Source organism: Chinchilla lanigera, unplaced genomic scaffold (genome assembly GCF_000276665.1).
Source record: "Chinchilla lanigera isolate Chin_1 unplaced genomic scaffold, ChiLan1.0 scaffold00001, whole genome shotgun sequence".
Taxonomy (NCBI): Eukaryota; Metazoa; Chordata; class Mammalia; order Rodentia; family Chinchillidae; genus Chinchilla; species Chinchilla lanigera.
The window spans coordinates 53,713,549-53,736,006 of NW_004955402.1; the positions used below are offsets into that span (position 1 = coordinate 53,713,549).

A 22,458-nucleotide genomic window follows, 5' to 3' on the forward strand; every position below is an offset into this window, starting at 1 on the left:
ATGAGGCTCCTAGCTTTTAAAATCATCTCCACGCTGATGACTGAAAAGTTTACAATAAACTTGGCTCCATACTGCAAAGGTGATGTGGAGCACTACATGAGAATATGGGCTCTGGAGGCAAACTATCTGGTTCAAAGTCCCATTCTGGTTGAATGATTTTGGACAAACTCATAGCGTTGTTATGAGGAGTCCATGAGATAGCACACTCATAACAACCACGTGTATTGCTCAGTAAATGTGAGCTGCTCTGTCTTCATCATTATTGTTAGCATGATCATTATTACATTCTACAGTGTAACACTGCATTTGATATTTTTTTAAAGTCATGTCAAATTTAATTCAAAACAGAATTATATCCAATCCACAATCCCATATTTGGAAATCCAACTATGCTCTCCAAAATCCTAAAATTCATTCTTGTTTACTCTTTATCTTTCACTCTCCTTATCAGCAATTAGCTCTATGTCTATAACATAGCCTGAATTCACTTCCTTCTCTCCATCTCCCTCACACCATCATCTTTCAAAGTTACTACAATGGAGTGGGTCTTCTAGTCTCTACTCATGAGTCATGACAATTCATTCCACGCAAACAAAAAGCATCATTTTAGAAAGGTAATCAGATCAAATTTTCTTTCTGTTTAAATTACACATATATTCTCACTATACATAAATAAAAATTCAAAGCTGTATAATGGTTAGCAAAGCAATAAACTGGCCACTTCTGCCTATCTGTGCAACTCAACCTGGTAGCATTCTTTTCTCCTAGGATGTGCCACCTACACTGACCTTTTTGTCCTGAAATATGCAAAGTGCATTCTTATCTAAAAAGCATTTCATTGCTGTTTTCCCTGCCCAGAAGCTCTGTCTTCCTCCTTCTCTTTTCAGCCTGCCTACATTTGAGCCCACATTCCCTAGCTACTCTCTATTCCTTTATCCTTTTTCATTTTCTTCACATCATACACATTTTTAAATATATATTTTATTATATATACTTACCTCTGTATTCCCTATTTGTAAAAGGTAAGCTCTATGATCATAAGGATCCTTTCTATCCTTTTTACAATCCCATTACTAAAGTCTTGTATGTAAGTGTCTTGTATATAAGTGCAGAATGAATTTATATGTAAATAATGCAAAGTTGTCTTAAGATCATCCTTAAATAAGAATACCTCTTTCTCATCCCTTCCTCAGTGTAAATCTTAAAAGAAAAAGCAAGCTACCTACTCAGAAGTAAACTGCACATTAGCCCCATGCTCCTACATTTAGCAATGCCTGGGACATTTTGTCAAAGACAACAGAATAATATCATATGAAAATACTGTCAATTATAGTGAAATGCACACGCAAATACTTAAATCTAAAACCAGATAATATATCCTTTCAATACAGGGGACTAACTATAAGAAATTTCATTTGGAGCTTTTAACTTAAAGATTATTTTAGCTCCATAAGAATAAATATGTATTTATTTTATACATGTTATTAAATAGTTCAGTATCTTTTGTGAGAATTTCTTGCAATATTTTACAAGGACATTCTTCTCCCAACCCCACCTTTTAAAGCTAAGAGCTAAATTTGACTTTTAAAAACTCCTTCAACTTAGATTCAGATTATTTTCACAAAATGTGTATTACTGGGTTATAAAAATTATTAGAACTTAGTATTTTCAAAATCATTAATGGATTTAGTATATTCTTATAAAATAACAAATTCCAGACTGACACATATATCTGTGTTTTTGATATTTTTTCCTATTATTCCTCTAATAAATTAACATTCAAATAATTCCTATTTCAATACATGTAGCAAAATAGTCATATCTATCAACAACTTTATAATATCAAATTTTTGCCTACCTGAATATTTTTCTATTTTCTAAGAATTACTTAAAATGTATTTCAAGTAGCCAGGTATGGTGGTGCATGTCTACAATCCCAAGTACTTAGGAGGCTGAGGTAGGAAGAACACAAGTTCAAGACCAGCCTGTGCAACTTAGCAAGATCTTGTGTCAAAAAATAAAAGGGGTAGCACTGTAGCTTAGTGCAATGGCCCTCAATACTCAGTAGGGGAAAAAAAATGGGAGGGAGGAAGGGAGATATAACTCAAGCATCGTTTTCAATTTCTCAAATGTAGATGCTTAGCTTCTTGGCACCCTCATCTCAATGACACACATAAATTCTGTACCTCAGAAATACTTCAACTTAGTTTTTACTTGTTCTGCTCTACAGCAGATGTCCAATCTTGCCCAGTAACTGGCAGTATATCACTCTTTCACTCTAGTTCATAAATCCTTTACATTCTTCTCTCTAGTGTTCATATCCTTTGATTCTACAGTTTATCACTTCAACTATTTAGCTCATTTCCAACAACAGCCCTCCTTCCTTCCAACAAATTAAACATCTCAAGTCTTAATGGATATAAATGTTCGTATTCCCCAAAATGACAAATAGCAAGTCAGGTTCACACTGACTTTTCCTGAGTTACACAGCCCTGGCATGCCCACTTGCCAAGAAAGAGGGCTTAAGATTAGGACCAACACCAGCAAGCTGGCACCTTGGTTGTACTTTGGGGGTTTCTGACACCATTCTAGCCTCCTGCTAAATTTCATTCAGAAGCAACAGTAGTGGCTACTGCAGCTGCAGCTCTTTGGTTTTGGATGAGGTCAAGACAGGGCAAGAGGATTCCCTTAACCAGGGGTGCCAGTTTCATCTGGGTTTGCAAGGGCCTGTAAATATCTCTACATAAATCCATATGTGGTCAAAAAAAAAAAAAAAAAAAAAAAACAGCCTGAACTATGTATTGAGACCTGTCTCAAAGAAAGGAAAGAGGCAAATGTAAGTATATATATATAGAGAGAGAGAATACAGTGGCACCTCAGTTCACAAATTTAATTATTTCCATGAAACCAGTCACAGAATTCATTCCATGATTCTAGTTGCTCCCATAGTACATATGTACTAACAAAAGAATTAAGCCGGTGAACTGACGTACCACTGTACCAGGTTCCCATGCCCAGGTTGTACAGTACTTGTCTACCATATGTGAGGTCCTTGGTTCCATTCTCAGCACAACAAAATAAATAATAGATTCCTATACTAAAGATGACCTGACAATCAAAAATAACAGTATCTGCTAAACTCCACACCTTAAGGAATTTCAGTTGCCATAACAATGACAGAATTCTAAATAACAGAAAAATCTAAACACTATAAAATGAGTATTTTTAAAATTTATAATGACAAAAAGAAACCAGACTCTGAAAAAAGTGTAATTCAAAAAAAGAAACAATGTAAATATGTAGAAAGAAAAAACAGAATAACTGACATTGAAAGCTTGATCAATAAATTAAAAAGTAACCCTGATAAAATATAACTTCACACCTTCTAGGATGGTTACCATCAAAGGCAAAAACAAACAAATGAACAAAAATATCCAAAAACAAAAAATAATAAGTGTCGGTGAAGATGCAGAGAAACTGGAGCCCTCATGCACTGCTGGCTAGACATAAGATGCTGTAGCCACTTTGCAAAACAATAGGGTAGGCCCCAAAGATTAAATGCAGAACTATCATAAGATCCAGTAATTTCACTTCTGGTTATATGTCTTCAAAGAATTAAAGAATACTCCAAGAATTAAAAGGTCTGAATGAAATATCAGTACATCCATGTTCATAACAGCACTGTTCACAATAGATGGAAACAACCCAAATGTCCATTAGAGGATGAATGATAAAACTTGTTACACAAATACAGTGGAATATTAATTAACTTTAAAAATGAATGTAATTCTGATACATGCCAAAATAGGGAGACATTATACCTGAGGACATTACACTAATGCTGCTCAGGAGCTGGGGATGTAATTCTAATCCAGCTAAATTATTTCTCAAAAGTAAGTGAAATCAAGACATTTTTATATTCCCTTCAGTTAGACCATCATTGAAAATACTGAAAAATGCACTTCAGTACAAAGGAAATAGAATTTAAGTATTTATCAGTAAGTATAAGGAAGCAAATGCAACTTAACAATTAAGATGAGCAAGTTAAGCAGATCTCAAATCCTACTATTAAGTGAAGCAAACACTGGCCAAAACATATGTACAGTATGAAACTGTATTTCTTAAACAACAAACATTATATATTATTTATATATATAGTAAAAATATGTTTCAAAAAAGCATAGCTGGAAAGAGACACATCGACTTTATCAGTAGTTAGGCTGCGCTATGGGAAGAAACGGGGAAGAGAAAGGATAAATGCTTTCTCTGCAACTATATTTTATTCATGTGTATAAAAATAGATCAGAAATAAAAATGGCAAAATATACAAATTTTATACTCCTATAAAGAGTCAAATACAATAAAGCAATGCAATTATTAGCATTATTAAGTTAAGGGAATTTAATAGTATAGATTTCCTAGAACTGACTAATAATTACCATCTACTTTTATGGAATATGATTCTTAAAGCTCAAGTACAAAGTTAAGTAATTTAATTTTGAAGGTACAATACAGAAATCCACTATTAGTTCTCAAAAATACAAACAGAACAAAAACTTCACCTTAACAACTTCCAGACAGCTATTGTAAGTCTCAATTTTCACTTGTGGCAGTGGGTGAGATAACATATGCAGAAGCACCTTCTGACTCTCTCCTTGCAGTAATGGACTGGCCTGGGCAGATTTCCAGCTGGTAGAAGAGTAAAACATCCAAGACTTCTAAGATAAGGTACTAAGCAAAAGATTATAAAGCATATCAAAAGAGATGTCTTCCTACTCTAATTCCTCCAGATAGGTTCTAACTTAACAGATGAGTCCAAACTTAACTAAACATTTAATGGCTTCAGGGCAGAAAAATGTTTTTTCTTAAGAGTATCAAAAAACAATAAAAAACTCAAAATGCAAAATGTCTACATACATTTAAGAAAAAATTACAACAAATGAAACTTAAAAAACGAAATCATAAATTTAAGATATTATTTAAAAATGCAGTTAGTTAAGTATGTTTGAATAGATGGTCTACATTGGCACCAAGATGACATGCACAAAAATCCAAGGAGTATTCATTTTCATTATAGGCACGACCCTTTTAAAGTTTACTCTTGAATGAAACAGTTAACAATGTTAATGCATCTATCCATATACAGTTTGAAGGTCACATAAAAAATGATTTAAACTAAAAATAACAAAGAGCTAAGGTCAATTTCATTTACATTATTCCTATATTTACATACATGCATATACATTACATACAGTGCTCTACAGTACTATAAAAAAAGAAAATATTACATCTTTGAACAAATGCAGATGATTTCCTTTATTAGGGGAAAATGTTGATGATAGGAAAAGCTACGCAAGGCTTGGTCTGCAAGCTCCACTAATTCTAAAAGATTCTTCTCTCCCTAAAACAGAGGCAGAATAGAACAATGTCAAATTCACATACAATAACATTCTCCATTAAACTACTGGGAAGGGGTCCAAGCGATGTAGCGAGGGGAGAGAGAGGAGAGGGAAAAGGGAAGCAAAAGGAATTAAGATGTGTTAAGTATATGTACCAACTCCCACAATGAATGCAATCACAATATACTACAATCACGTATAATAATAAAAAAAAAAACTAAGCTACTTCAAGAAATTAGATTGCTCAGAGACTCTGAGACTGCTTACACTTGCTTAAGTCTACTTCCTCAACAAGTAACTTAAAATTGTCTGCCTCGGAGGAAAAATGTGGGAGAAACCCCTAGCTGAATGACACATGTTAATGTGCATTGTTTAACTCTGAGTGAACTTGAAGTTAAAAGGAGCTATCTAGTTCTTTGTGGTTCTACCTCCTTTACTAAAGGTAAGGCGAGTATATTTTATTATACATCTCCTCTTGTAACACCTGCCAGATTCTAGGAACACAGAGAATATTCAATATGACCACAGAATAATGCCACAGATATAATTCCCATTAGGGACACAATTTAAAATTTGATCAGAGAAGAGATAAGAAGCCAGAGGCAGGCCAGGTGTAGAAGTGCACACCTGTAATCACCTGTAATCCCAGCACTCAGGAACCTGAGGCAGGAGGATAGCTGTGAGTTCAAGGCTAGCCTGAACTACATAGCAGACACTTTCGCAAAAAAAAAAAAAAAACAAAGAAGTGAGTGGCATCAAGATATGTGAAAAGACAAGACAACATAGTGGGATATAAAGGAAATTTCTAAATATGGGGTTCAGATAAGACTTCACTGTAATGCCAAAAGAATAAGAATTTTGTCCCTAATTCTTTAATATCTTCAGGATCCACTGTGGTATTCTCCGAGAGTAAAGCACTATTGCAGTCAATGTCATCCCTAAGATTCATTAACTCTGTCACTGAAAACATACTAAATAACCTCCTAATGGTATTTTAAAAAGGAATAACTACTGATACATACTTATGGCTATAACATGGTACTTGAAGTTACGCATCTTATAAACCATGTTTTTCTAGCTGTATTTAATTTATAAAAAAATCAGGATTCTTCGTATAAATATGTAGCAAATGTCCATAGAATATTAAAACAGAATTACTTCTCCAAGTATGACCCTCATAATCCTGATAATATCAATTATCATTCAGGTCACACAGTGTAAATTACTTCATATAGATAGTCACTATTTGGTGTTGAGACATTTATAATAATTACTTTTTTAAACCACTGATATTATGAATATGTGACATTCATTAATCTAAAGCCTTCTTTACTTTTACATAAATCATAGCTTTACATTAATCTGATAACAGACCCACTCGATAATAATATATCCTTCCTCTAGCAATTCAATTGTGATATGTATATGACTTTGAGAAGGATTTTACCACAACAACCTTTAAAGGGGGTAATAACAGAACACTGTACCTCTTTCCCAACATCAGACAAGAAGTTACAGGTACACTCAATTGAATAAACAGCCTCCGAAGTTTGTTTATAAATTTTGTAGTTCTCGGAATTCAACTGTTCCAAATAGGCCACAACAGCTTCATGAACATTTGGATATTCCAAAGAAAAAGGCATGTCCAAAGAAAGAAGAAATAATGCTGCTGATATAGGCTCTGGTAAAAATTCACCTGCCTTGATAAATTAAAAAAAAAAAAAGTTAAAATTTGTTTTACAATATCACTCATAATAGCATCAAGAAAAATTAAATACTTAGGAAATAACCTAACCCAGAAACTGAAAGACAACTACATGAAAATTACAAAACTACAGTACTTTGAAAAGGGATATCAAAGAAGATAACAGAAAATGGAAAGTTACCCCTGTTTCCCGGACAGGCAGAACCAATGTGGTAAAAATAGCTATACTTCCAAAACTGATACACAGATTTAATGCAATCCTAATCAAAATACCAACAACATTCTCACAGAACTAGAGAAAACAATCCTAACATTCATATGGGACCAGAAGAAACCCAGGAGAGCAAAAACAATCCTGAAGGGGCTGGGGATTTAGCTCAGCGGCAAAAAGAGCCTGCCTGGCAAGCGCAAGGTCGTGAGTTCGGTTCCTGGGTCCGGAGAAAAACCAAAAAAAAAAAACAATCCTGAGCAATTAGAGCAAAGCAGAAGGCATCACAACCTGGACTTCAAGTTATACTATAAAGGTAATAATTAAAAAAAAAAAAAACAGCAAGATATTGACAAAAAAAGAGACATGTGGATCACTGGAACAGAACAGACAATACAAAAACAACTCCAGGCACATTCAGCCATCTGATCTTTGACAAAGGGGCCAAAAACATAGCTGGAGGAAAGACAGCCTCTCTAACAGATGATGCTAGGAAAACTGGTATTCAAATGTAGAAGACTGCATCTGTCACTGTGTATTTAAACAAAATCAAAATGGGTCAAAGATCTAAATGTTAAAACGGAGAAACTTAATCTGCTGAAAGATAAAAAGGTAAAAATTTGAAGTCATAGGTGTAGACAAGGACTTTCTGAGCAGAACCCCAACTGTATAAGAAATAACATCGAGTCAACAAATGGTATTATATCAAATTAAAATACTTCTGTACCAGAAATAACCAGTAGAATGAACAGACAACTTACAGAACAGGAAAAAATCTTTTGCTAGCATCTCTTCAGAGGACTAATATTTAGAATATATAAAGAATTCCAAAAGCTGAGATATCCCCAAATAAAAGACGCAACAAAAAAATGGACAAATGAAATGAATAGAGACTTCTCAGAAGAAGTATACATGGCCAAATATACATTAAAAAATGTGCAACATCTCTGTCCTTAGAGAAAAGCAAATTAAAACAACACTGAGATTCTACCTTACCCTAGATAGAATGGTGTTCATCAAGAAATCAATTAATAAATGTTGATAAGGCTAGGAGGAGAAAAAGGAACTCTTACACTGCTGATGGAAAGGTAAAATAGTATAACCACTTGGCAATCAGTACATAGATTCCTGGAAAAACTAAAATTAGAAATTCATTCCAATTGACCCAGTTATTCCCCTTTTGGTATCTTTCTAAGAGAATTAAAGGCATCACATTACAATGACACATGCACATACATGTTTATAACAGCACAACTCATAACAAACAAATTGCTAAATTTTAAAAGTAGACTATATGTATATTAGCAGACAAAGAGATTAAAAAATGTGGTATTTATACACAATGGAGTACTATCCTGGCATAAAGAAGGACAAATGTCACTGGTAGGAAAATGGATGCACCTTGAGATACCGTTAAATGAAATAAATTAAGTGAAAGTTAGTTGTGATGTTAAGTAAAATAAATCAGACATACAAGCTTAAATATTACATGATTTCTCATATGAGAACCATAAAATATAAATAAATTAAATAGCAAAACAAAGGATACTAGGAAAAAGGGAGATAAATCTTCTGCAAAAGGGAAAGGGAACAAGAGATGAAGGCAGGTCAAGAGAGGAGGAGTGGGATTGAAAAAAAGAATTATGATGTGTTATGTACATGTACTAACTGCCCACAATGAATGTAATCATTATAAACTGCAAACATGCATTACTAAAAATAAAAATTAAAAGATGAAGAAAAATTTTGTTTTAAAAAAAACTTTTTAAGAAAAGCATGGTGGACTATAACCTTAATCTGGTCTATTTTCCCTTTTAATAGCTATCACAAAATCTATGTTTTTTCAAAGAACATTCTATGTCCCAACACACCATCCACCTGCATGCCTTTATTCAATGCAATTTTTTTTTTATTTTTTGCCTAAATGTCTCAAATCCAAATATCAACTCTTTCTTGAAACCCAGGACACTGGATACTAAATTTCTCTTCCCCAACTCAGCACCCAGAATTACTCTCTCCCTACACTCTGCCCCATGTTCACACCCGTTAATGAAGCATGACATAGATCCTTTTTCTGAGCATTTTGTGCATATGCGCACAAATCTCAAAAAAAACTCTAATACATTCCTGAGGAAAATACCACTCCTTCCTCCCATTAAAAATATATACAGAACTTACTATATATTAAATTGAATAACACTAAATTAAGCATATAGGTTGATTTAAAAAGAAACTGATTTTTGCTCTTGTGTTTTAAACGGGAAAGAGAAAATTTAATGTGGAATCATCACAGCAGACATGCCCATTATATCTTATATACATTTTATGACTACTTCAATAGATTTAAAGAACTATTCTTTAATGGTTCTAGTTTTGTGGTAAGAGTCTATGCACTAAGAAATAAAATGGATTAAAAATTAAACATTCAGAGAAAATCATTTGTAATGATCACTATAGCTTTTGTTGTTGTTGTTGTTTTGATACCAGGAATTGAACTCAGGACTTTGCGCTTGCCAGGCAGGCGGTTGTGCTGCTGAGCTACATCCCCGGCCCCCTAGGATCACTATAACAGTTGAAATGCCATTTTTTCTACAGTGGGTTTGATCATAATTTATTTTATAGATGATCAGTTTTAAGGATAATCAGTAACTGCCTATATGTCTAATATTAAGAGCTGAACTAGCTGAATAACATACTCAAATGAAATAAAGTTGCTACATGAAGATCATAAACCTACAGAAATCAAATTTTTAGATTACATAGATTAAAAAAACTCTAGACTAATAAAATAGCAACTATTATAGTCTGTAGCTACAGTGGCAACTACATGCTATCCTCAGCACTGCCTCAGGTATGGTGACTCTACCTCAAGGACCACAGTGTCTCTGTGTTCAAGAACTAGCTCTTCCTGAATGGCCACGGCCGCCCACATGCACTATTCCAGTGGGAAAAGTCTGATCTGGCCAAGTATTTCTTCTGCTTCAAGGAGCTGAAAGCCTAGAAGCCTGATGAAAATCCCACGGAGCAGTGATGACAAAGCTTTCAGAGACAAGTGCCTGAGCTGAAACCCAAAACCTACCTATGTGTCACAAAGTGCCAACCATACAATTAAGCCTGAATACTGAGGTTTTCATTTAGAAAAAAAAAACCAACTCACACATTAACATATTTTGTCTTAAAAGAAAAACAATATGTGTGCAATGGCTTCCCCACCACTGCCAGAGACAAACCAAAAGCATTCTCTGGGTGTACACTCATTTCTGTCAAGAACCCATGTGAAGAATTAACCCTCAGCAAATTTCTGAAACTGGACAAAGAGTGAGCCAAGAACAAAACTGGAAAGAAAATGAACAGAAAGCAGAAAGAATTTGAAGAAACCGCAAAGAAAGTCCACTGCACCATCAAACAGCTGGCTGCCTTAGAATGAGCGCCTTGGAGTGTCTGTGGTCACCTGGGCCTGCAGTGACACATTATGTCTGAGCCATGTTCCCTGATGTGCCCAATCTTTCTATCCTTTAGGAAAGGAGAGCACCAAAGTTTAAAATTGGGTATTCAAACTGATTTTCAAGTTTTCTTCAAGTAGCACCAGTGGCTCCTCTGCCTGAGTGGCTGATGATGCTGATCACAGTGGCTCCATCTTTTTCACTGAGCTTTTTCATTTAAGCAAAAACTATTGTTCTGTGAGGTGTGGATGAGAAGAGGGGGCAGTCTCTGCCACGGGACTTGATTAGGGGGAAGAAGGCTAGATTCTCATGTTAGGAATTTCTGGCTTTGATGTTTTCATCACCTGTAAACCTGCTGGTGTACACTAGGCTGCTGATAATTCACCTTTTCTGATGTGTGCTTCACGGCAATAGAATAAATTAATTGTAAAAATGAAAAACAAAGATAGCAGGTATTGGAAATTTAAAAGAAGTTTCATTATTTTGTGAAGAACTCTCCTAATGGAGAAAAGAGAAAGACAGAAACTAAATTATCCACTCACCTATTACTGACTCACTTAGCAAATATTAATTAAGACCTTACTGTGTTCTTCTGCACCCCAGGCAACCTTTCCAATCTGGAAGCACAGAAGAAGCAAAACCGCTTTCCTCGTGAAGCTGAAATTCCTCTGGAGAAGGCAGAGGGTAAAGTGACACACAGATGTCAAATGTGGGCAAAATTGGGCTAAGAAAACTTTTTAAAATGGAATAAGAAAGAATGAGATGAATAGAGAAGTTGGGGTAAATGGAAGCCGGGGAAGTGCTACTACTCTAAAGCAGTTGGCAAAGTCCTCTAAGAGAGTAGCTTTTAAGTAGAGACTTGGAAGAGTCGGGAGGCATGGGGGCATCTTAGGTAAAAGCAGTCCTAGAAGAGTGAATAGAGTACAAAGACTGAGAGCAAGGAAGCCAGTACAGCTAGAGCTGAGGGATGAAGACAGAGGGGAATGGTAAGCCAGAGCAGAGAAGGCTCCAAATCATCGTAAGGACAGAAGCCACCAGAAAGTTTTAAGTAAGTATTAATATCGATCTTCAAAAACCAAATAGTAAATTGTAAAAATGGAAGCTGAGGGACCAGTGAGGAGTTTACTTCATTAATCCAGGCAAATCAGGATAATAAAGACAAATCAAAGAGTTCAGACGCTGGATATTTAAGGGAGAAACAACAATCTTTGCTCAGGCGTTGCATATAGGTATGAGCAAAACCAGAAATCAAGGCTGACCTAGGTTTTTCACCTGATCAGTTATCAACTAGCAGGATGAAGCTGGCACTTAGTGAAATAGTGAAGAACACAGGGAGAGCACACTTGTAAGAGGAAGCAAAATACAAGGTGTGAGACATGAAACTGTAGACACCTATTATGAGCCAATGAAGATGTCAAGAGGGACACTGGCTATGCAGAAGTTTGGAGTTCAATTAGTATGTCTGATATGAAAATATACATTTTGAAAGCACGAACAAACAGATGGCATGTTTCATAAGAATCACGGTTCAGGATTCTACCCTTTTAAGAGTTAGGAAGTTAAAGAGGAATAAGTAAAGAAGACTCAGTGAGTCAAACACTGTACTAAAATAATGCAGCATATTCCAGTGGATCTAACTCCAAAGCATTGTGTTTTAGTTTTAAAAAGCATTTTCTTACTTTAGTTTGGAATAAGAAAAATAGCTGCTGTGGGAATTAATTAAACATGTACACACACAAAAAAGAAAGAATTAAACAAGCACTGAGCAGAGTAGGGTATGTAGCAAAGAATAAATACTTTTCTTCTTTCCTCTCTTCTCTTCACCAAGGTATTCTGACATTTTCATTTTCACCCTGGATGCCTATACCTGAAATTTTGTTTTTGGCACTCAAAGCATCATGTTAAGGTCATAAGCCTAATTTTTGCATGGCTCAATAAACTAATCACTCTACATCTGTTATTACTTTGAGCAAAAATGACCCCCAAAAGCTCCCATGTTCAGAGGCAGGGCTTTTGGAAAATGATTAATCATGGAGCTCCTACAGTTATCAATGGATGAATCCACTGGTGAGTTCATAGCTTACTGTCCTTGTAGGAGCAGGTGGCTGTTCAGAGGAAGTAAGGCACGTGAAGCATACCCCGCAAATGTATATTCTTGTGCCGGGACCCTTCATCCCTCTGGGGCTATATCCCGCTCACTCTGCTTCCTGGCTGCTGTGAGGTAAGCAGCTTTCTTCCCTCATTCCCTTCTGCCATGATGGTTCTGCCTTGGGGCCAGCCAAAGACAGACTGAAATCTCTGAAACTATGTGCTACAATAAACATTTTTCTCCTTAAATTGTGTATGTCAGCTATTTTGTCTCAGTAACGGAAAGCTGACTTAGAACAACACCCCAGACCTAAGACAGCTATTTTGTATACACAAACATTAATTACATGTCATTTGGAACCCTAAGTGAGGAGGTTTCAGTGCAAATACATCATTGCTGTTTGATAAGAAAAGTCAACATCATCTCGTTTCTTCTAATAGGCAGTGGGGTGTAATACTGAATATTGTTTTCTCAAAATCGAGCCAATCAGAGCACCTATGGCATTTATCTCAATGTTTATTAGAAATGCAGACTGTCAGGCCCTACCCTGAGATGTGCTTGTACAGTGCAGCTTGGAAATCACTGTTCTGAGTCAGATATCAGACACAAGCCTATGCCAGCCACTCAGGAGGGAGACGAGCTTAAGCAATTTAGGAATGGGGATGTAGCTCAGTGGTAGAGTATTTCTCTGGCATTCCTGAGGCCCTGGGTTCAATACCAAATAGCATTTAAAAAAAAAAAAGATTAGAAAAGTGCTCCTATGAATCATTCAATCAGCTGTACCAATCATGAGCTTTAATAAATCGCAATGGAAAGGCAAAGGCTATGTGGATAAATCCTTCCTTGCCCTCAGTCAGTGTGGCTGGCTAAGAAACAGTACTCGCAGTTCCTAGGATGCCTGTGACCTTCCCTCAGCATTGAGCTAGTACTGCGGGCTCTTATTTCTGTTTTCACAAAGAAAATTTCCTTCATTTTATCAATTTGGTTTACCCAACCTTAGCATATTTCACAACTACCACCTTTTTATTCTATAAGTGAATACTCGCTACAATCATTTAAAAATCAACAAATACCAGTTTCACAAAGGCCTTTAAGGTCAACATTTTGTCAAATTCAGAAAATCTCTACACAGATTTATGTTTGCTTTCTAACATCCAAATTACATATTTGCTTAAAAAAAAATAGAGAGATATATATATAAATGAATGAATTAAAAGAAAGACACTTTGAAGGTTAAAAGTTTCAGAGTTCAAATTCCACTTCAATTGTTGGTGGGTTGACAAGAAGCAGAGGGCAGCAAAACCTTACATTTATATGAAAGGAAGACAGGAAGAGCAATGGAATAGCATTTTTTGTACATATTTCACTTTGAAGTACATGGTTAATTAATCAGTGAAAGAAAATGTAACCATCTATAAGGAGATGATCAAAACTCTTCTAATGAAGTTCCAAACTGTATGTTTAAAGGGATACCAAAAATCTAAACATATTAATTTCTCTTTAAAAACAATAAAAAATAATGCTTTCAAAACAAAAACGCAAAGAGAATTAACCCTACATTATTCTAGCGCTAAACTAAGTCAAAATAAAATAAATTACTGATTTCTAGTCTAATTGATTTCTGCTAAGCACATACATGAAAAATAAAAATAAAATTGAAAAGCAATAAATAAACTGATAGGACATATAAGTGTTTCACCAATATTTTCACCTATAAATTAATCATTTGTGCTACTTAATAAGTTATTGTATCAACAATTTTTTCAGTTATATATTATATATAGACACCTACATTTTATATACAATTCCACTCTCTTATGACTAGAATTCTTTCATTTTATTAATCTTTATGCTTTGGAAAACTATCATTATTCAAAATAGAAAATTACTTCCAAAACATAATGACCAATTCAAGTTAAAACTTAAAATTAACAAAAGTGACATTATTTTTCATACAGCAAAATACTTTCTTCAAAGTGTAATGCTGTACTCTTGTTTTCCCAGATGAGTAGTATATTGAGTGGTACACTGCATTGCTAAGTATTATTATAAATTAGAACCTGGACCATAGGCTCCATCTGCAGAATTCTAGGGGAAAAAATGAAATTGGTTAATAACTAAGGGCAAAAAAAGGTATAAGAAAAACTTCTCTAGTTGCCGATTTCTCTGGTACCTTCACTTAAGTGGGCCACTTTTTGGTTTTTAAAGTACACTAGAAAACACTTGTACATCAATTATGTTAGATATAATTTCTTTACACATTAAAATGTTTTCTAAATGAGCATGTTATTTTCTAAATAAAAATTAAAAATTAAAAAGATCCTAGGGCTGAGCCTGCAGCTCAGTGATAGAGCACGTCACTAGCATTCATAAGGCCCTGAATTTGACTCCCAACACCACCTAAATAAAAGACCAGTGTTTCATAAAAGAAAGGGTTAGATAAAAAAGAAAACTGGAGAAAAGCAAAGTACTACAATAAAGACTAGCATAGAAGTTCACTGCTATCCAGAGTAGAAATGCACCTTTGTAAGAGATTACTAAAAAAACATTAATCACAAAAAGAACTTTCAAAGGACTTACTAAAACATGAGTTTATACAAGAAGTAACTCAAACTATAGTTTATACTGTACAACAAATTACCAAATATCAAAAGTTATAAGTCAGACAAATAACAGGATACTTAATTCTACCAAGTATTTCCTAAAATCCTTTCGCTATGCTGCTAAATTTAAAATATTAAGCAAATAAGCTGCTGAAAGAAAGAAAGCAGGCAAAGAAAACCTTCACGAGAAACATTTACCAACAACAAAATAACTGATTAAATTACTAAACTATAGAATACTTATACATTAGTACTATACATAAAATGTGACCAGTATAAGAAATAGGGTAGCCCTAAGCAATGAACTCAATCAACATTTAGAAACTAAAGCACTGCCGATCTTATTTTGAATTGATACAATGAGAGAAAAACGTTATAAGACAGTAACATATGCTAATATGCATATAACTTCTGAAGTACCACTGGGAAGTATTTGCATTGTATTTGTCAAGAAATTAGGAAATGGTAAAAAAGAAAAAATTCTACTTATCTGTAGAGAAGAAAAAGCTAACCTTCAAATAAGAGCACACACATTCCCCTGCAGAGAAGAGATTACTACATCTTCAATGACTTTCATTTAATCAAAACATGTATCAAGTATATAAACTGTGTGTGTATCTGTATATCTGTTTTTTCTCAAGTATCTGAAGTCTGGTACCCTTACTATATGCTAAACCAAAGGTAGGCATAATGGATCTCTGCCTTCCAGGTGATCCAGAAGTTGTTAAAGAAAGGAAGCCAGGAATGGTGGTAGACACTGTAACACCAACACTGGCAGGATAATACAAGTTTGAACCCAGCCTCTGCAACTTAGTAACTTAGTGAGACCTTGCCTCAAAACTAAAAAGGTCCAAGGATATAGTTCAATGTGGAGTACCCCTGGATTCAATTCCCAATACCAGGAAAAAAAAAAGACCTAGGCAAATCAAACACACACATATATATATTAGATAAAAGGAAATCTAGTCTTTTAATAAGACTAAAATCTATGGGGCCAATTCTAACTTATAGGCACTCATTTAAACATACATTTAATGAACAAGTGAAGGAATGAACAAATGTACAGGATTACAATAAAATACATACTATAAAAACAATTGCTAGATTTAAAATGATCTATAAAATGATCTCTCAAAATTTTTCAAAACATTAAAAAATTTCAATTTCCATATTTCATTTAAAATCATTGTATATATACTTATTTTGAAAATGGTTTGAACAAAACAATGAAAGGATCAAAGAAATTCACAGCAAAGCATGCCTTTAAAGATTCAGTAGGCAGCACTGCCTTACCTTTTCAACAGGCAGAAGCATTTGTAACAATCGAACTGCAAACAGAGCAATGCTGACAAACGCCATTCTGTGGTGCACTAGCATTACCTCTGCTTGATCCAAACCAACACTGCTTTTATGGTAACACATGGTTTCTCCAAGGGACCCCAACACCAGTAACAGCTTCTCTTTCTGAAAACATTTAAGTAACATAAAACTAAGTAAAACAACCAATTTTAGGGGTTAAAATTACAAATACATGGAGTACTATACAGTTTAAAATATTATCACTAAACAGCAAAACAAACGAAAAAACTCTACACCTCTAAACGACAATAAAAAGGTATCTGTTGAAATAAAAAAGTACAAAAGGATAAGCATGCCTACATTTTAAAGAAAAACTAACCATTTGTAATTATTTAATGCGGAATGTAATAATAAAGAAAAAGTAAATTGGAAGATATAAAAGATTAATGAACCATAAATTCCTTCTAATTTCTAGTGCTTAATTGCTTCCACTTTAAACATATCTATGTACATTTTTTAAGTATTTATTAGATTTACTATATACTTCATACAATGGCAGGCATAACAGGAAAAAAAGAATTAGTGCAACAGATGTGATCAGCCAGGGATATAGCTCAGCAGCACAAGCACCTGCCTGGCAAGCACAAGGTCCTGAGTTCAGTTCCTGGTACAAAAAAAAGGAGATGTGATCTTTGTCCTCAAATTCATCCCAAATTTACTAAATAAGTAAAACAAGATAGTCAAATCATTGAAAAGTAAATTAATATCATTATATAAACATGCCTGTCAGGTAAAAAGATTGGTTCAAGGAGAAAATGTTCAGCTATCATATATTTCTATGTAATTTCCCATTTAAATAGATGTTAATCTTTTAATTGAAAGGTATATGTAAAATATAAAGAAAAAGATAAAAGCACAAGTAGCGTGACTTACAAGTCATACAAACATAGACCAAAATATATCCGAGATGTGCTAACATGCCCCCATAAGAGAGTACAGTAGAACAACAATAATAAAAAGCACTGGAATTCTTGCTCTTTATTTTCCACTGAAAACACAGGAGTGAAAATAAAAGTGGGAAACAATCTGCACAGTAAGAATAACAATGAGCTCACAGATGGTCAGTTGGGAAACCAGAATCAACAAGTACTGAAAAAGGAGAAAAGATGCTTGTCAAGGACAAGAATAACACAGAGAAGATAACCCAGCAGTCTGGGGTTATTCAAACTAAAGCTTCTTACTATGTGAATCGAACTTACCATGTAAAAAACACAAGACTTGATTTCTGACGCTAGGGTACGGATGACACACTCTAGATCAACCTAAATTTTACAACTGTCTATCAATAAGTTTTCTACTTTAACAAAAAAATAGCAATTTTCATGAAAATATTTTTTCTCTTATTTACTTTAAGTGAAATAAAAATATTCAATTTTAGGAGAAAATTTATTTGAGTATGCTATAAGTACATATAGTATACAATAAAATATATAAATTATAAATAGTATGCTAAAACTCTATATGCTGAATAGAGTACGAGATATGACTGAACTTGATGGAAATATCTAGAAATTTAAATATATATCCTCAGGCATACAACTTATAAATTGATAACACATTACTCCATTTTACTCTATTAATATGCTTCTTTCCCTATAAAACTGACAAAAGTAGGGATATTAAGAAATTTTCTTTATTTCTTTTAATATATATACAACAGAAAGAGATTTTTCTGAGGAGGCATTTATTCTTTTTAAACTAGTAAATCAAATATAATTTCAAACAGCAATGTTTCATTTAGCATTTCCAACAAGTTGGCACTTACACAACAGATTTAACCTTTAAAATAAAAATAATTCATTGAATCATAAAAGATCAGCAGCCAAAAGCTAAAAGTGAATGACTAATTTTTTACACATAAATGTTCTGGCCAAGAAAGTTTAATTTAAGAAGCAACTGATAAATCATTCCCCACACTTCTAAGGAAAAACTCACTTGTTGAAAACCTTCAATATGTGAAAATCTCCCAAAAGGCCTACAAAAGTGTAATAACCTTAAAGACTAAAGAAAAACCAAGATTAAGAATTATTATCAGAAATTGAAGAGATTTAAAACATAAACAGATTGCAAAAAATATAATTTGTTTCTCTTTTTAAAAGGTTTGCATTACTTCAAAAATGAAATTTTGGGGATTTTCACAAATGATGCTGTAGTTTGCATGCTGAATGTCCCTAAAAGTCCGTGTGTTGAAGGCTTGGTCCTATGGGTGGTACTACTGGAAATGCCAAGGACCTATATATGGCATGGGGCATAGTGAGAGATCCTTACAGCATTGGGCCACTCACTTCAAGGGGACTGTGGGATCCTAGAATCTTCCCTTTTGTTTTTTTTCTTTGGTTCGTGGCAATGAAATAAGTAGTTTTCTGTTATACTGCCCACCACTGGCACCCAGTACACCCATAAGAGGCCCAAAGCAATAGGGCCACCCAGCCTTGGACCAGAACCTATTAAAGTATGACCCTTTTCTATTTATAAGTTAATTACCTCATGTATTTCATTATAGTGATGGAAAGCTGACCAACACACATGGGTACTGGTATTAAGTAAATATCTATATTGTATTAGTGTATATCTTATTTTACTCATTTTTTTATTTTTTGATCTCTATTCACAAGGATTTGGGACAGCATGCAGTAAAGTTTAACTAAATATGGATGGGCAGATCAAAATAACAAAAAGTAAGGAAATTTGGTAACTACATGAGTTAATACATACTTTTATAACTAATACTTTTTATTCTAGTTCACTGACAAGATAAACAAAAAGAAAGCAAGGGAAGGGGGAGGGAAATAATGACAAACCAGATTATTAAACATATTAAACATCAAGTTCATAGACAGAAAAATTAAAGAAAAAGAACCATAACAAATCCTTAGATGAAAAGACCTAACAACAACAACTTGAAAACATTGTAAAGAGATAGTAAAGAGCTAAAAATATGAATAAGTAATGTTGATGCATCAGAAAATTACTTTTTAAAATGTCAGTTCTTCCCAAACTTATAAATAAACTCAACTCTATTTTATTCCAAATCACAACAGGGTTTGGGGTTGTTTTGAATTGACAAGTTGTTTCACACTGCGAATACAGAAGACCTAAAAAAAAGCCAAAGTAACTTTGAAAAAGAACAACAAAAGTAGAGAGACTTACATTACTGGACTTCAAGTCTTACTTATGAAAAACTACAATAATCAAGAGAGCTGGGAATTGGCAACAAGAGAGAAAGTAAGTCAATGGAACCGGAGTCCATCAGTAAGCCCACTCACAGGCAGTGGGTAGGTAGGTAACTCAGGAAAAAAAGAATAGTCATGTGAACAAATAGTACTTAAACAATTGTATGGCTTGAGGCAAAACAAAACAAAAAACTTTATTCCCTTTCCTTGCATTATATACACAAATTAACTTAAAATTAATCACAGAAATTCATTCACAATAACATTAATATGAATAAAGTATTTAGTGATAAATTTATAAACATGAGTGTGCATGTATCACTGCAATATAATTTTTAATCTTTCAGTAAGATATCCAGAGGGGGAATAGCTAGGTTAATGGGAATCTCTAATTTTTTGAGGAATCCCCATGTTGACTTCCAAGTGGTTGTAATAGTTTACATTCCCACCAATAATGTAGGTTTCTATTTGCCCACACCTTCAGCAAAATTTGTTGTTTTTTTGAGTTCTTGGTGGCAGCCATTCTTTCTGGAGTAAGGTAGAATCTGTGTTATCTTGATCTGTATTTTTATAATGGCCAAAGATGCTGAATGTTTTTTCATACACTTATGGGGCATTTGTACATCTTTTAAGAATGCCTACTCATTTCTATTGCCCATTTTTTGACTGGGTCTGTTGTTTGTGGGGTATAATTTTTTTGAGTCCTTTATATATTCTAGGTAGTAGTCCTCTAAGGAACAGCCGGCCAAAAAAAAAAAGAAAAACCCCACACTGCTGGTTATTTCTTTTGCTGTGCAGAAACTCTTTAATCTGATATAGTCCCATTTGATGTTGATTCTTGTTCAACTGAGGTTCTGTGTCTATATCAAGTGTCTTAATTATTTTATCTTCCAGCAGATTCAGTGTTTCTGTTTTTATCTCTAGCTCTTTGATCCATTTTGATTTGAGTATAGGGTCAGAGACACAGGTCTAGACTCACTCTTCTACAACCAGTTTTCTCAGTACCATTTGTAAAGAGCTTATATTTTTCTCCAGCATTTGTTTTTATCACCTTTATCAAGATCAGATAACTGAAGGTACATAGGACTGGTTTTGTCTTTTATTCTATTCCATTTGTCTACATGTCTGTTTTTTGTGCCAGTACTATGCTGTTTTTTATAAATACAACCTTGAATCTGGGATAGTGATGTCTCCTGCTTTGTTCTTTTTGGCCAGAATGGCTTTTACTATTCTGGGTCTCTTCTGGTTCCATATTTCGGGACTGTTTTCTTTTGTTGTTCCTTTTTTTTCCTATTTTTATGAAGAATGCTTTTGGTATTTTGATTGGCACTGCATTAAATCTACATATCAATTTTAGAAACATGGCCATTTTTACAATATTGTTTCTCTCTATCCAGCGATAGGGGTATCTTTCCATTATCTGATGTCTCCTGCACTCTCCTTAGAAAACACTTTCTAATATACTGCTAGAGGGTGAATAAAATGGGGCAGCTATGTGGGGAATCTGACAATATTTACACCTAGAAATATATTTACTTTTTTGAAACAGCAACCTCAAATCTATTTTAGAGACACATTTGGACAAGTATAAAATGATGTAAGCACATTATTCATGGCACATAATTTATATTAATAATTATGTTCATCAATAAGACACTGTATAAATACACAATGAAGTACTTGCAATCCAGAAAAAAAGAATGAGACATATCTCCACGTATGGATGCTGAATAATCTCCATATTAATTATTCCATGGATATATTATGTATTTTTCAGTTATAAAAACAAAGTATAAAATAATTATAAAATAGTCTACTTCTATAAAAGACACAGACGAGTAGGTATGAATCTACATACTACCTCGTTTATGCTTTAAAAAATAAAAATAGAAGGAATAAACCAGAAAATAAATTTAAAATGGCTATCTACAATGACAACTTCTCAAAGGGAACAAGATGACAGGGAGACATTGCTGAGCCATGTATTTATGAAAAGAATTTCTTTTTTTTTTTTTTTTTTTTTTTTTTTAAGGATAAAAGGAGGGAAACATTAGCAGTATGTCTGAAAAGAATTTCAAAAACTGGAAGCAAACTCAAGCAGATACAACTGCATGTTGGAATTATAACAGAGGAAAGAATTCTCTCAAGTAACTATTTTTTTTTTTTTGGTACCGGGAATCAAACTCACAACCTCACACTTGCCAGGCAGGTGCTTTGCCGTTGAGCTGTATCCCCAGCCCTCAGGTAACTTTAAGAGACATTATTTTCACTGGATATCCTTGGTGGAGATTTAGTGTAAGGGAAAAAAAAAAAAAAAAAAAAAAAACTATTCTTTCTATGCTAAAGGTTAAAACCAATAAGCAATTGTTTTTGTATTGCAAGGAATTAAGAATTCTGATGATGTGCTCGCTTCGGCAGCACATATACTAAAATTGGAATGATACAGAGAAGATTAGCGTGGCTCCTGCACAAGGATGAC

General features: G+C 34.0%; 1 protein-coding gene across 1 annotated transcript in view; it reads right to left on the bottom strand.

Annotated features, from left to right (window-relative positions):
• The window catches only part of Rttn (rotatin), a 152,234-nt gene that overhangs the window by 112,564 nt on the left and 17,212 nt on the right, over positions 1 to 22,458 (bottom strand). The window contains exons 11-14 of the mRNA XM_005373054.1: positions 16,741 to 16,911; positions 6,887 to 7,099; positions 5,289 to 5,401; positions 4,563 to 4,689 (exon numbers count right to left, since the gene is read on the bottom strand). Coding sequence (XP_005373111.1) covers positions 4,563 to 4,689; positions 5,289 to 5,401; positions 6,887 to 7,099; positions 16,741 to 16,911 — 624 coding nt within the window. The remainder of the gene's footprint in view (positions 1 to 4,562; positions 4,690 to 5,288; positions 5,402 to 6,886; positions 7,100 to 16,740; positions 16,912 to 22,458) is intronic.